This window comes from Sturnira hondurensis, unplaced genomic scaffold (genome assembly GCF_014824575.4).
Source record: "Sturnira hondurensis isolate 20B ecotype Veracruz unplaced genomic scaffold, ASM1482457v3 Scaffold0005279, whole genome shotgun sequence".
NCBI lineage: Eukaryota > Metazoa > Chordata > Mammalia > Chiroptera > Phyllostomidae > Sturnira > Sturnira hondurensis.
In genome coordinates, this window is record NW_028077910.1 from 1,695,422 (window position 1) to 1,710,409 (window position 14,988).

Consider the following 14,988-nt stretch of genomic DNA (forward strand, 5'->3'; position numbering starts at 1 on the left):
GAACTTTCTAACATCCATGAGAGGAGCTTTGGAAAATTTAAGGATATCCATAAAATTAAAGAGCACCAGCGTGTGAGTTAAGATGGTGCTTTTCAAATGTTAGTGCACATAAACACCCAGAGAGCTTGTTAAAACACACTTCCTAAGCCCTTCAGAGATGCTGACTCCTCTATGGGTTTGAACCTACATTTCTAACAGGTTACCAGGTGGTGGTGGTCCTTGGATCACACTCTGAGTAGCACTGGTTGTGAGATGCCAGCCCCGTTGACTGTGTGGGTGCTTTCAGCAAGTCTTTAACCTTACTGTGCTTGCCTTCCAACATTAATAAAACGAAATGTTGTACAGCATAGTATCCGAGGTATTCCTGTTTCAATGTTTTCCTCAAATCACAGGAAACTTTGGAGTCCACCAAAGCTATTTAAAGATTTTTAGTTTTAGAGAAGTATTTCCCAGTCTCTTATTGTATGAATGATTTCATATTGGTCATTGCTTTTGACAGAATTTTGGAATATAATTAATTAATAAACCTTCTGTTATCTGGGTCTACTCTTTATTATTTCTTTCAATGTGTCAGCTTTCTCTGTGCAGCATGTAACAGTAAGAACCAGGTGAGGGGGAAAAATTAAACAGCTATTTGCAGTTGCTTCTTCAAGTTTTTCTTTCTTTCCTCTGACTCCCTTTTGTCTTGCATGTATTCAGAAAATTATCTAAAAGTACTTCTGCCTTGGAATGAAGCTTTTCACTTCTGTTGCTGACTTGTTTGAATGCAGAGTATCCTAAATGTGTTACCTTTGACTTCTCTCACAATTTTCCGAATCCAGGATGGTACCTTGTTTGATGGTCGACCAATAGAGTCTCTGTCACTGATAGATGCCGTAATGCCTGATGTAGTACAGACGAGACAACAGGCCTACAGAGATAAGCTTGCACAGCAACAAGCAGCAGCTGCTGCAGCTGCGGCAGCTGCCACAAACCAACAGGGATCTGCAAAAAATGGAGAGAACACAGCAAATGGAGAGGAGAACGGAGCACATACTATAGCAAGTGAGCAGAGATGGAATTTTTAAAAATTACTTTTCAGAAGAAATGTTTTGCTTTATAGGGATGTCACCTCTTCTAAGCTGAAATAGCATCATCTCTATTATTTACGCCAACTTGTTCCCTTAACTTGTATCACATAATTCGGATTTTTATTCCTAAAGATCCAAAAGCCAGATTTACATTCGTGGATTTTATTTTGTTTTTAAAAATATTTAGAAACCATTTATCTGTGGTTAAATTAATTTTGTATCTGTGTGTTTTTTTTTTAAATAAAACTTGTAAGACTAGTCGTTAACAAATACAATGAAGCTCTTGACATGGAGATACAAAGGCAACTCTCCAACTCTCACGTTATATGAATGATATCAGCAACCCCTGCTGGCGGGAACTCAGAATAGTATTGGCACGGGTTACATTTAATTCAGACTGTTTTATCATTTTAGTTACATTTTGTGGGTCTACTCTTTCTCATTTCTTCTCTACCCTCACCCCCCAGGTCTAAACACACACTCAGATAGATACATATATCTTTTTTTTTATCTTTAGAGGGGAAGGAAAGGAGAGAGGGAGAGAAATATCAGTGTATGGTTGCCTCTTGTGCATCCCCTGCTGGGAGTTGGCCTGCAAGGAACCAGCCTGCAACCCAGGCATGTGCCCTGACTGGGAATCGAACCACGATCGTCTGCTTCACAGGCCCGTGCTCAATCCACTGAGCTACACCAGCCAGGGCGATACATATATCTTTTGAAAATAGTATGGTCATACTTAACTGAAGATAAGAAATTATTTTCCATGTGATAAGTACTGTGTGTTCAAGTTACACTGTGTGTTATAAAGTAGGTATTTTTACTAAGGTGTGATATTACCTAACTGGAATTTTCCACTTGTTTCATATGCTGCAGATAACCACACTGATATGATGGAAGTGGATGGGGATGTTGAAATCCCTCCTAATAAGGCAGTCGTGTTGCGGGGCCATGAATCTGAAGTATTCATCTGTGCCTGGAACCCCGTTAGTGATCTCTTGGCATCAGGGTATGTTTCCCAAAGTAAAAACAAAGTGAATTTTTAAAAATCTCTTATTGAACCTATTGTATTTTATAAATGCATTATTCATGTTTTTGGGTTTCTGTTGTTGCTTGTTGGTGGTCATTTTGCCTCTGTAAATCTTCATTCCTTTATAAAATAATCTTAGAAGTTTTCATTAAACTTACTGCTTCAGATGTGCTTGGGGCCCTCAAAATGGCAACAGAAGGAAATACTGGATGTGGAAATTTTGATACTCTGGTTTGTTTTGCCTTATGAACATTGGGATATAAATATAGATATTATGAGGGCTTACAATATCTCGCATCCTTCGTAGGTCTGGAGACTCAACAGCAAGAATATGGAACCTTAGTGAAAACAGCACCAGTGGCTCCACACAGTTAGTGCTTAGACATTGTATACGAGAGGGAGGGCAGGACGTCCCGAGCAACAAGGACGTGACCTCTCTCGATTGGAATGTGAGTACCACTCCGTTGGCCATGGTGGATTGATTGGCTAATGTAATTCTCTGAGCCTTAGACTGGTGGCAGCGTTTGTCCCTTTGTTCAGATAGTTTTGGATTTTGCTAACTAGTGAGAACAGCAAACTGGGAGTCTTCATTCCCAGTCAGACTGAGGTTCAGCCTGCACCTCTTCCTTGTCTAACAGCAGAACCTTGGTAAAATTGGGGGCCGACCACTCTGTGCTTCGTTTCACTCACACGGATATTGAGTGTGATAATGGCACCGACATAACTGAGCAAATAGAAGAAAATCAGTAACAGGCGCATAGGAAGTTCTTAACCAGTAAGTCCTTTGCAGGGGGCTAAAAGAAATCTGTATGATATGTTCTTGTTTTTCTCAGTTTGCTGTGGTCTCATGAAAACTTCATTGCCAACTGCCTTTTAGGGATCATTAGTGTAGATTACTGCCAAGCTTTATAGTAATTTTATAAATACATGATTTAACATTCTTCAGGGATAACTTGACTGCTCTGACTTACTAAAAAGTTTCTTTGTTGTTAAAACTTCAGCCTTTTAGTTTCAAATGTGTGATTAATGTCTTTGTTTCTTTCTATTCCCATTATTAATATATGGAAAATTCATATTTTTAAATTCCTATATATTTTCCTTTGTCCCAAGTTGCTCTTTTCCTTCCTTGTAACTTTTTTCCTTTTTTTTTTTTTTTGCCTTTTCTGCTCCTCCCTGCTCCCTCCAGAAAGTAGCTTTTTTAGACTATTTCAAGGATTTTAGGGATTGGCTGTTCTTCCCTCAGCAAGTGAGCATCCCTTCCTCCTATGGCTTCTACTTAACAGTTTTTTGTGGAGTTTTCCAAACAATCTTCCCCATCGAAATCCAAGAAATGAGGGCTATGTGTAAAAACAATCACTATGGCTAAAGTTCTGAATTCTTCCAGAACTCACAGCTAGGGTTTTTTGTTTTGCTTTGTATTGTTTTAGCATTCTTTTCTAAAATTCCCAGTAATGTATTTACCCTCCTTCTTATAAAGGTGACCATTGTAAAACAAAAAGAGGTTTATCACATTGCAGTACTGTTTGGTTGCAGGGTCAGTACTAATGTCTTCTTAATATTGGACCTTATTATATATTAGGTCAAAAACCTCATAGCATTCTTAAGCTATTTGGGTTGGAGACTGTGTTAATTTAATGAAATTTACAGTTTACACTGAAAAGGGTGGTAAACAAATGTTGATTTGTTGAGCTTAGTGATTCTGAACTGCAAATTACATTTTTAAAAGGTGGACTTTTTGAAAAATACATTATTCACTATGTACTTTAATCTTCCTCTAAAAAGCAAACACATTATCCTTGATTAATATTTCTTTTTCACACCTAAAGCAAGAGCTTGGCATTTTTGGTGTTTAAAGTATTTTTTCCCAACTTTAGTGGCCCATGAACTAGAACATTTTGGGGGGACTGTTAGTTGAAAAGGAACCACCCATTGTGCAGAGTCTGGAACTTTGGCGGTTGGCTTCACAGTGGCTGCTGCTTCCTCAGGTGGAACTGTAGAGGGTGTCTGAATCCTGGCAGGATGGAATCTACAACTCCCAGAACTGGTGTGTGTTTGTCACTTCCCTGTGTAGCTCAGTGGCTTGAGAGGTCTGAAAAGGCCAGTGGTTTCAGTGCCCTTACGAAAAGCAGCCAGAAGGTCCTAGGTAAGGCAGGATTTCATTCTGTGTCTCCAGTGCGGCGGACTCGTCCCAGCAGCAGTCTGCGTAATTCACTCTGTAACTCGCAGGCCTGTACCGTGTTAGAGCCGCCCTTCCACTGTGCCGGCCATCGAGGCAAGACACGGGGGGACACACGCTTAGAGAAATTGGAAGGTTTCTCCTCTTCGTCAAGTCGTTCTGACCTTTTTGCTGTCAAGTCACCTGCACTCCTTTCTGGCTCTTTTTCTTGTGTTGCATTTTTTACTGGTCAGGATTTTATATTTGGAAAGAATTAGAAAGAAACATTCAATGGTATTTAAGAATCTCATCATCTGAAAAAGCATTATTTGTATCATATATAACACATTTTGTTTAGACAGTAAAAGACTTTAAAGAGGGTCATAGCTTATAATCATAATGAAACATTTTGGAAGATTTTGCTTTTTTACTTCTATTTAATTATTAAAAGGTTATGATTTTGACGTCCTTCCCAGACTTCCAGCCCCTCCCAGCTTTAGCCGTGTGTGTCCTCGGCACGCACGGAGTGAGGTGAGCTCTGTTCCAGAGCGGGTGCCGCCGTGCTGGAGGTCAGGACACAGGCTTGCACGCTGGCTGGCTAAGTGCTGTGCTACCAAAACCTTGGCTTCACACTGGGGAAGGCTGTTTCACAGGCCTTGGTGGCATTCCCAGATAGGCAAAACGGAAAAGTTTTGAAGCAGAGAATGTCATTTAAACACAAAATATTTTAATAAGTTAAATGCCATTTCTGGATTTCATAACTGAAAGAAATGTGTTTCTCTGACAGAGTGAAGGTACACTTCTAGCAACTGGTTCATACGATGGGTTTGCCAGAATATGGACTAAAGATGGTAAATGAAGCATTTTTCTTTTCCTTTGTTGTTGGTTTAAGTTGTAATGCTTGAATTAATTTTAATGTTTTTTTTTTAATGTCAGGTAACCTTGCTAGCACCTTGGGGCAGCATAAAGGCCCTATATTTGCATTAAAATGGAACAAGAAAGGAAATTTCATCCTAAGTGCTGGAGTAGACAAGGTAAGAGAACATTAAGCTGCGTTCTGTAAAGATTAGTGTGTTACAGACCATAATTGGAAGTGACGTGCTCGCTGCTCATTACGTAAGCAAATAAAACGTTCATATTTGGGAAATTCAGGTATGAATTTGTGATGGTGGCAAGTCCTTAGATTTTCAGCCCGCTCCTTCCTGAACCTGCTCATCAGAAGGCCTTTAGTCCCTGTCTGAGTGGCTGCTCTCCTCCTTGTGCTGGCGTCTGGGCCGGAACGGGTGTCATGCTTTTTGCTTCCTTCTAAAGTCCCTAGTGTATCTCACCGTGAGTGTGGCTCCGGAGTGGTTCCACGGGAAGTCTTAGAGCCGGTCTGTTAGCCGAACTCCGGTGCTTAAATGAAAATGTAAAAAGTGTACGATCTTTCCAGCTTTTTCACCTAATTAAGCTGGTAAATATGCCTAGGTTGGAAATATGGTCTTTTTTCTCTCTTATTTTCTTAGGTCATCCCCTCTCTTACTACACCTCCTAAAATGAATCCAGGTTTAGGATTATTTGAATCTAGGAAAACACATGCTTGTAGGTAACTGGGCGTGTCATCAAAAGGAAAGTGAGGGTGGCCAGGATTGGAAGGCAGGAGAACCATGTTGACAGTCACTGCACTGCACAGAACTTCCATCCCCAGAATTACGAAATCAGTGCTGAGGGAGTATGGAAAGGAAGGGTGAATGTGTCCATTCAGATTTATATGTTACACTTTGATATAAAAGACAGTTTTAAATATTGTCAAAATTCAAGCTGCCTTTATATGTAAATGTGAGCTTTGAAAATCTTAATACTGAGAATGGCTGATTACTTTGTTAACCAAGAATTTTCCTCCTTGTAGCTAAATAGCTATAAAAAAACCTTAAATACACTATTGCTATGGAATTTTTAAAGCAGCCTAGTATGATGCCTGGTACTTTGTAGACAAACCAATAATTGTTATTTCAACCACGTTTACTGATGAAAAACCATTAGGGAAAAATTGAACTGCTTAATTGTTACCAACCCCACCCTCCTCGCCAGCCTTGAAAGTGGAATATAGCCTCATTATACAATTTGGGGAAAGTAAATGTTAAAAATTAAATTCACTCTGACATTTCATATTATTTTAACATTTTTAGGAATGTAACTTATGCATTATAGTAATTCCTTTTAATTCTTAGTGGTTTTTTTTTTAATATCAGACAACAATTATTTGGGATGCACACACTGGTGAGGCCAAGCAGCAGTTTCCTTTTCACTCAGGTAAGTCCTTACAATGCACGTAAGAGCTGGAACTTTCTTCTGTTTTTCTGATTAAACCTGTAACAGCATATAATCATTTAAAACCTCAATGCATCCAGTATCATCAGTCTTGTTACTAGCTCTTTGAGGTGCGGATGTTCCGTGACTTTCAGATGGCTTATTGTTAGAGGATCATCAAAAGTTTCCTGTGACATGTGCCATAATAAAGCATTTGAGGCCTGGTTCGTATTATTTAATGGTAAGGACATAGATACTTGAATCAGGAGGTCCAGGTTTGAATGTCAGTTCCACCCCCTTAACAAGCTTTAAAACTAAGCAAGTCACTTAACCTTTCTGAGCCTCTCTCTACCCATAGATGAAGGGTAATAATATCTGACTATTATGAAGATAAGACTAATAAACTGTTATTTTGATAATGTATATCAAAATACTGTATACGCTCCTACAGATTTAAGTATTGTTAATTTCTAATTTGGGATCGATACATCTAAATTAGTCCACCAAAGTACATAAAATAAAAGCTAGGCTTTTCCAATGTTCTTGAAACTTTGGTGCTCAAGATGGATTTTTCCTTTAAGAAATAATTTGGTGCTTAGATTGATAAATCTGACCCACAAAATAGTGTGCCCCTTCAGTTGTGGTATGTACACATGCACCAGAACGCACAGCCCGATGAGTGGAGACAGGTGCATTTTAGTGCCAGTACTCCTTTGCAGCCTAGAACATTTGTACTTGCTTTCAGCAAGTTTCCTGATGACAGCAGCTGATGGTAAACTAAAACAAGATGCCTAATAACTATTAGAACGGTCGTTTTAGTGTTAAACCACCTGATTTAACTGTTTCTTTCAAGGTTTTGGTCTGGTTCAGAAGAGCTTTCATTTGGTGGCTGGCTAAAGTAAATGGTTATTTTCAAGTCTTTGTAACATTTTTTCACAGAGTTGCACAGCTTCTGGCAATTTTCTTTTTTGCCTCTATTTAGTGTAACTAAACAATCAAGGCACAAAATTATTATTCTTAGTGTCTGAGTAATATAATTTGCAAGCATAATGTTTAAAAAACTCTGCTTGATTAAAGCTTACCAAATTAATAGACATTTACACATCAGTTTTGTTCATTTTTGCATCTAGTCTTCACCCAAATATAATTGTTAGGCCTCTGGCAGTTTCGTGTAAAAGTCTCTCCTGCCTCCTAGAAGTGGTTGAATGTTGACATGAGTGTGTGTGCGGCGCTGCCACTGGCCGCTGTGCGGTGTGTGCCGCGTGTGCGCCGGGGGTGCTGCTGTGTGCTCACTGTCCTGTTCAGCCCGGGTGATGGCCCGATGAGGTAGATGAGGTTAAAGTCATCTCACAAGTTACATAGCTTTTTTTACCCATAGTAGTCTTTCTTACCATGCCTTTTGGTTTTTAGAACAGCTTTATTCAGGTATAATTAACAAAAAATTAACTACCAGATGGGACAGAAGTAGGTTTACAATTGTGAGGACATAAAACAGTTTATTCTTACATTATTTACTAATTATTGTATTATTTTCCATATGAACAACTGTAAACCCACTTTTGTGCCACCTTATATACGTATTTATATACGTATTTAAATACATATTTAAATTGTACAATTTGATATGTTTTGACCTATGTATATAGTATTGAATCCATCACCGCATTGAAGACATTGAATTATAGTACATCTGTTGTTGGCTTCAGAAGTGTCCTCCTCGCCTCTGTGGTCCTCACCCCCATCCACAGGCAACCACTGGTAATTAGTTTATATAAGGTTAACAGAATCACACAGTGTGTATTCTTTTTTGTAATTATTTTGTTTTCAATTGATGGGTAGTATTTCATTGTGTGTGGGGGGGGTGGGCACCACAGTTTATTCATCACCTACTGAAGCATACTTGGGTTGTTTATGGTTTTTGCTTATTATAAACAAAGCCACTATCAACGTTCATGTACAGTTGTGCTTTCCTCTCTCCTGTGTGGATACGTAGAAGTGGAATAACTAGATCATACACTAGGTGCGTGTTTAACTTGTTAATAAACTGCTGACTGTTTTCCACAGTACATTTCCAAAGTGGTTCACGTTCTTACCAGCAGTGTTTATTCCAGTCTCTCTCTACTCCTGCCAGCACTTTTTTTTATGTGGTCGGTCTTTTTAATTGTAGCCAGTTTAAGGTGTGTGTAGTAGTATTTCACTGCGGTTTTAATTTGCGCTTCCTAATGACTAATGTTGAGCATCTTGACATCTTTATGTCTTCTTTGGTGAAGTACCTGTTTAAACTTTTGAACCTTTAATTATTTTTCTTATTATTGAGTTTTGCAAGTTTTTTACATATTCTGGATGTAAGCCCTTTATCAAATATTTACAAATATTGTCTTGTAGTCTGTGGCTTGTCTGTGCATTGTTTTGACAGTGTTTTTGGAGATCAGAAGTTATTAATGTTGGTGAATTCTATCATTTATTAGTCCCTTGTCTGTCATGCTTTTAGAGGTTGAGGTCACTGATTTTTGAGACTTTCCTGATATGGGAATGTAGTGCTATAAATTTATCTTAACTACTTAACTACTTAGAGACATCTCAAAATACGTTCCACTTTTGATTTATTCTTTGGTCTTAGAAGAGTGTTAATTTCTGAGTATGTGGGAATTTTTCAGATGTCTTTGTAATATTGATTTCTAATTTAATTTCATTGTTCCTGTAAGTGTCATTTAGGTCCAGTTGTTTGATAATGCTCTTCATGTCTTTTATAGCCCTGCTGGCTTTCCGTCGACTCATACAGTCCATTGTGAGAGAGGGGTACTGAAATCCTCAACAGAGGTGGAAACAGTGATTTTTGTTTCCTTTGAAGCTGTGTCAGTTTTTGCTTTTTGTATGTTGAAACAATGTTCTTAGAGACATGAACGTTTAGGGATGTTACATCCTCATGTCGAAATGACTCCTGTATCATTTTCTTAGTGAGTGTCTTTTTTTTCCCTTTAATTTTCTGTTCCCTGAAATCTAATTTATCTGATATTAATATAGGTCTCCCAGCTTTCTTTCAGTTAGTGCTGGCATAGTATAATTTTCCCATCCTTTGATTTTCAATCTATGGATGTCTTTATATTTGAAGTGTATTTTATGCAGGCAACATATAGTACTCTTTATTCAGTATCAGTCGTTGTCCTTTAATGATATTTGGGATATTTACATTTAATGTGATCATTGATATAATTATATTTAAATTAATCACATTTTTATATCTTTTTCTGCCTCCTTTTGGATTATTTTTATGATTATGTTTTCCCTCTTTTGGTGGGTTAATAACTTAATTTTTTATTTTAATGGTTACATTAGGATTCATAGTACTCATCTTTATTAAAGGTACCAGCTACCTTCAAGTAATATTTAAAAGGGATTAAATAATTAAATAGGTTTTGCTCTTATAGCTACCATTTATAACAGTCCATTCCTTTGCATAGATACGTATTTCCGTTTGGTGTCATTTCTTTTCTGCCTCAACTACTTGAACAGTTCTTATAGTGCAGATTGGAAGCTGGTGAATTCTTTTAGTTTTTGTAAACTGAACAAATCTTTATTTCACTGTCATTTTTGAAAGATTGGTGTTGGGTGTAGAATTCTGAGATTTATAGGGTTTTATTTCTTTTAGTACTTTAAAGGAAATGTTCTATTCTTTTTTACTTTATTTTTTATTTGAAATTGCTACCATTTTCAACCTTACTACTCTGTCCGTAATTGTCTTGTTATCCCTGGTTTGTTTTTAAGATTTTCTTCTTATCACTTGTTTTGGCAAATTTGAGTATCATACCTTGGCAGTGTTTTCTTCATGTTTGTTGTCCTTGGAACTAATTAAATCTATTGCTTCATAGTTTTCTGCAAATTTAAAAAAAAAAACATTGACCATTTTTTTCAACTCCCCCTCCCCCTTTAAACCTGGGATTCTGATTACATATTTATTAGTCCGCTTGACATCCTATAATTTGCTGATGCTCTGTTCGGGTTTTTTTTTTTTTTCTCAGTCTTTCTGTTTTGTTTTTAAATTTTGGATTACTTCTGTGCTGTTTCCCAGACCACAAATACTTTTTTTCTGTTATGTCTAATTTTCAGTTTATCCTATCTAGTGCATTTTCATTTTACATTTCAGTTTTTCTCTATAGAAGCTTGATTTTGGTCTTTTATACATCTTTCATATCTCTACTTAATTACCTGAATATGTGGTATATATAGTTGACCCTTGAAGAACATGGGTTTGAACTGCATGGGTCCATGTATATGCCGAGTTTTTTTCAATAAATAAACATTTGTTCCCTCCATATCCTTAGGTTTTACATTCATGGATGCAAACACTCTCAGATGCAGAGGGCCAACTGTGTTTTCCTATACCAGCCTATATAAGGGACTTGAGCATCCAGGGATTTTGAGTATTTGCAGGGTTTCTGGAACCAATGCCTTCCAGATACCACAAGATGACTCTTAGTTGAGTTTTTGGAGAGTCAGAAGTTGCACACAGATGTTTGATTGCACAAGAGGGTTGGTTCTGCGTTGCTCAATGGCTGACTGTAGTTGTAATTGCTTTGATGTCTTTGCTGGTTGCACCATGATTTTTCTCTTTATTTGGGCCATATTTTTCTGCAGATTTTTATGCCTCGTTACTTTTGTTTGGAAATGAGATGTTCTGAATTTTGCCTTGTTGGTTGCTGGATATTTTTGTAGTCTTATAAAAATGTTCGTGAAGTTGACCTGGAACACAAGAAATGGTTTGATCCTTTTGGGTCTTGCTTATAAGCTTGCTTGACAGTGAAACAATGCTCAATTTAGGGCTGATTCTTTCCCAGCAGTGAGGCAAAAGCCTTAAGTGTACTCTAACGAGTATTCCGTGAGTCATGAGGTTTTTAGTCTGACTGGTAGGTATAGGCACTATTCCCAGGCTTGCATTTTGGGCATTGTTTTTCTGCATCTTTTTTGAGTTTTTTGTTCCCAGGTCTCAGCTAGTGTCCTCACACACTTGTGCTCATTAGTACTCAGCAGAAGATGTGAGTGGGACCCATTGCAAATCTTCAGAGCTCTCTGCATAGCTCTCCCCTTTCTAGTGCTCTGTGCTGGGAATACTAGTTGCCTTTGTCTCCCCAGATTCTCAGCTTTGTCAATTCAACACAGAAATTTCATGGATGTCTGTCTAGGGCACAGGTGACAAACACAAGACCCAGGGGCCGAATCTGGTGATCCACAGAATCTGGCTCACCACCTTGTTTTATCCAGCCTGGCACCTTGTTTCTATCTGGCAGCAATGCTGAGCTCTTGCTCAACTGCTAAGGAGTAGTTACATTTATACACATTCAGCCCTTTGAAGGCAACCACGAGGCTGAAGTGGCCCCTGGTGAAAATGAGTTTGCCACACCTGGGCTAGGGATTTTAGTATTTCCTGTGCCAAGACCTGGACATTTTTTTTCAGATTGTAAGCTTGGGCAATTCTGAAGGCACATTAATTGTTGGGTTTCCCTTCTCTCCTGAAATTTTTGAGGTGAAACCTTTGTTGCCTAATGTCCAGTATCTTGAATTATGATTTCATATATTCTGTTATTTTTTGGTTGTTTGGGGCAGGAGATAAATAAGGTCCCTGTCACTCCATCTTGACCAGAAATGGAAGTCTACCATACTCTTTAAATTACTGTATTTTAATTCCTGTACTAAATGTTCTCCTGTGTACACTCTTGTGTTAAGCATAAATCATGATTACAGATGAGTTACAATGAGTTACCACTTCATACCCTTTAGGACAGCTATGAAACGTAACAACGTTCATGAAGATGTAGAGAGATTGGGACGCCTTACACTCTTCCAGTGGTCATGTAAATGGTACATTCACTGGGAAACAGTAGGGCTAACTCTGAAAGCTAAATACAGAGTTGCCATGTGGTCTGGTAGTGCTACTCCCAGATATACATCCAAAAAAATGGAAACAAAGGCTTGAACAAATTCTTGTATGTCAGTGTTCATAGTAGCATTGTTCACAGTAGCCAGAAGTTGGAAACAGTCCAGTGTCCATCAGCACATGGATGGGTAAGCAGAATGTGGTCTGTATGGACAGTGGATTATTATTCCGCCCTGAAAAGGAATGAAGTTCTGAGACATGCTGCACTATCATTGAACCTTGTACACATTATGGTAAATGAAGGAACCTAGACACAAATGAACGGACATTCTACTTACAGGAAACAACTACAATAAGCAAATTCATAGAGACAAAAAGTAAAGATTAGAGATTAGCAGGGGCTGGGAGTGGGAGAAATGGTGACTTATTGCTTAATGGTTATTGCTTAATGCTTAGAGGTTCTATATTAGTTTGGAGTGCTAAAAAAGTTTTGGAAATAGTGGTGATGGTGATGATATTATGAATGTAATTAATACCACTGAATTGTACACTTAATAAAATGACAAATTTACCCTGCCTGGTGTGGCTCAGGAGATTGCATGCTGGACTGAGAAACAAAAGGTTGCTGGTTCGATTCCCAGTCAGGGCACATGCCTGGGTTGTGGGCCAGGTCCCCAGGATGGGGTGTGCAAGAGGCAACCACACACTGATGTTTCTCTCCCTCTCTTTCTCCCTCCCTTTTTCTCCCTAAAAATAAAAAATCTTAGAAATCCTTTAAAAAGTAACAAATTTTATGTGACATATAACCATAATATTTTAAAATTAATAACATAATATGTCAAAAACCATTAAATTATATATTTTAAATGGATGAACTTTATGGTATGTAAATTTTATATGAATAAAGCTGTTTAAAAAATAAACGAGTAATGAATTTCTTTCTTCCCTGTCCTCATAGGTTAGTTCATTACCTTTTTAACTTACCAAGGATGCACTGGTTAACAAAAATAAATCAGAATAGGAGGACACAGAAATTTGGATCTTACCTGCAGGATTTTAAAACTTTGTGTAACCCTGGGCAAATGAACTTTTCTTAGACTCTTATCATAAGTAAAATGAGGCCAGTAATAATGATCATGCCCCTAAGATATTGCTTACATAAAAGTATGTTTTGTGTCAGAGGTCTGTTTCTATCCTAAAGAATTTGTATTACCTGGCTTCATTTTATTTTAGGGCAAAATATAAAGTAAGGAGGAATTCTTCGATTACAACAAACTATAACCTTTGCGTCTTAATGAGCCAGGCATGTCACAGAAACATTAATCATGCAACTCATGTTGCCCCAGCTTCTTCCAGTTATCTTTACCTGGTTACACAGTTTGGTTTGGTTTCGTTTGGTTTTGAAACTGACAGTGTATTTGTTGGAATTGTACCTCTTATTTTCTCCAACCTAATGTTTTGCAGACAGCCCCGAATGAAATTAGTACTCTTATGTGTCATGATAGATACTTTCTAAATTAATTTGACTTTTCAGGTCTTTTTTTCCTCTTCTTAATACCCCAACAAATTATTTACTTAAGGAACATTTTGTTAAAATTGCTTTTGAAATAGCTTAAGTAATATATTTACTGTCAGAATGAAAGCGTAGTATAAGTAGTTACTGAGTCATATTCCAGGCACAAGAGCAGAACCTAAACCAAGTAATCCAAGAGGGAGAATATAATACAAGGAAATAGTTACAGAGATGTTGAAAGAGTGAAAAACAGAGGAGTAAGAGGTGACTCAGAGTTTAACAACTGCCGGAAACCTAAGACTTAGAGAAGGCGGCAGGATCCAAATATGCAATGTGAATTGGAACCTTAGAGGAGAGGCTATCTGGCAAGAGTAGTTGCCGCAGAGTAAACCTAGCCACTGCCAGGGATCCGGCCTGAAAGAGAGAAATGGGAGTAAAATCGCCTGTCTTTTTTCTTTCTCCTGACCTTGGGCTCCTGACAGCGTCTTCCTCTGTGTGAGCCCTTCTGGAAACCGGAGGCCCAGGAGGCTGGAATATGGAATTTGGGAGAGTCAGCCTGCTGGGTGCAAAGCACAGGAGGGCAGAGTGTGGTAGGGAATGGGCCTGATAGCACAGGTGTTAGATGAGCAGGACAGTCCCCTCACCTGTGTTGCTCTGGGAAGTTGGGACGCACACAGACAGCAGCAGGGTCCACACACAGTGCTGATCAAAGTAAGCCCGTATTTCTGTTTAATTTTTCTTAATCCTCATCCGAGGATATGTTTATTGATCTTAGGGAGGGAGGGAGAAACATCAGTCTGTTTCCTCCCTGACCAGGTATCAAACCCACAACCTCAGTATGTGCCCTGGTGGAGGATCAGCACAAGGCCAGGGCTGGCCTGTATCCTTATTTACTGGCTGGTTTAAGTTGAATTCTCTCGGAAGCAGACCTTGAGCCAAGCATTTGAGTGAAATGGTTTATTAAAGGGAACCTTCCCAGGAGAAAGGAGTGCAGAGCTGTGGGAAGCAAAATGGGTTGGGAGGGAGGAGTTTCTGGTGAAGCCGGCCCATTTTCAGCCTGAT

General features: G+C 38.4%; 1 protein-coding gene across 6 annotated transcripts in view; it reads left to right on the forward strand.

Moving 5' to 3' along the window:
• Positions 1-14,988, forward strand: part of TBL1XR1 (TBL1X/Y related 1) — a 154,086-nt gene that overhangs the window by 126,644 nt on the left and 12,454 nt on the right. For all 6 annotated transcript variants that reach the window (XM_037046498.1, XM_037046497.1, XM_037046500.1 and 3 more), the window contains 6 exons: positions 822-1,044; positions 1,944-2,076; positions 2,405-2,546; positions 5,040-5,103; positions 5,189-5,286; positions 6,484-6,544. In XM_037046498.1, coding sequence (XP_036902393.1) covers positions 822-1,044; positions 1,944-2,076; positions 2,405-2,546; positions 5,040-5,103; positions 5,189-5,286; positions 6,484-6,544 — 721 coding nt within the window. The remainder of the gene's footprint in view (positions 1-821; positions 1,045-1,943; positions 2,077-2,404; positions 2,547-5,039; positions 5,104-5,188; positions 5,287-6,483; positions 6,545-14,988) is intronic.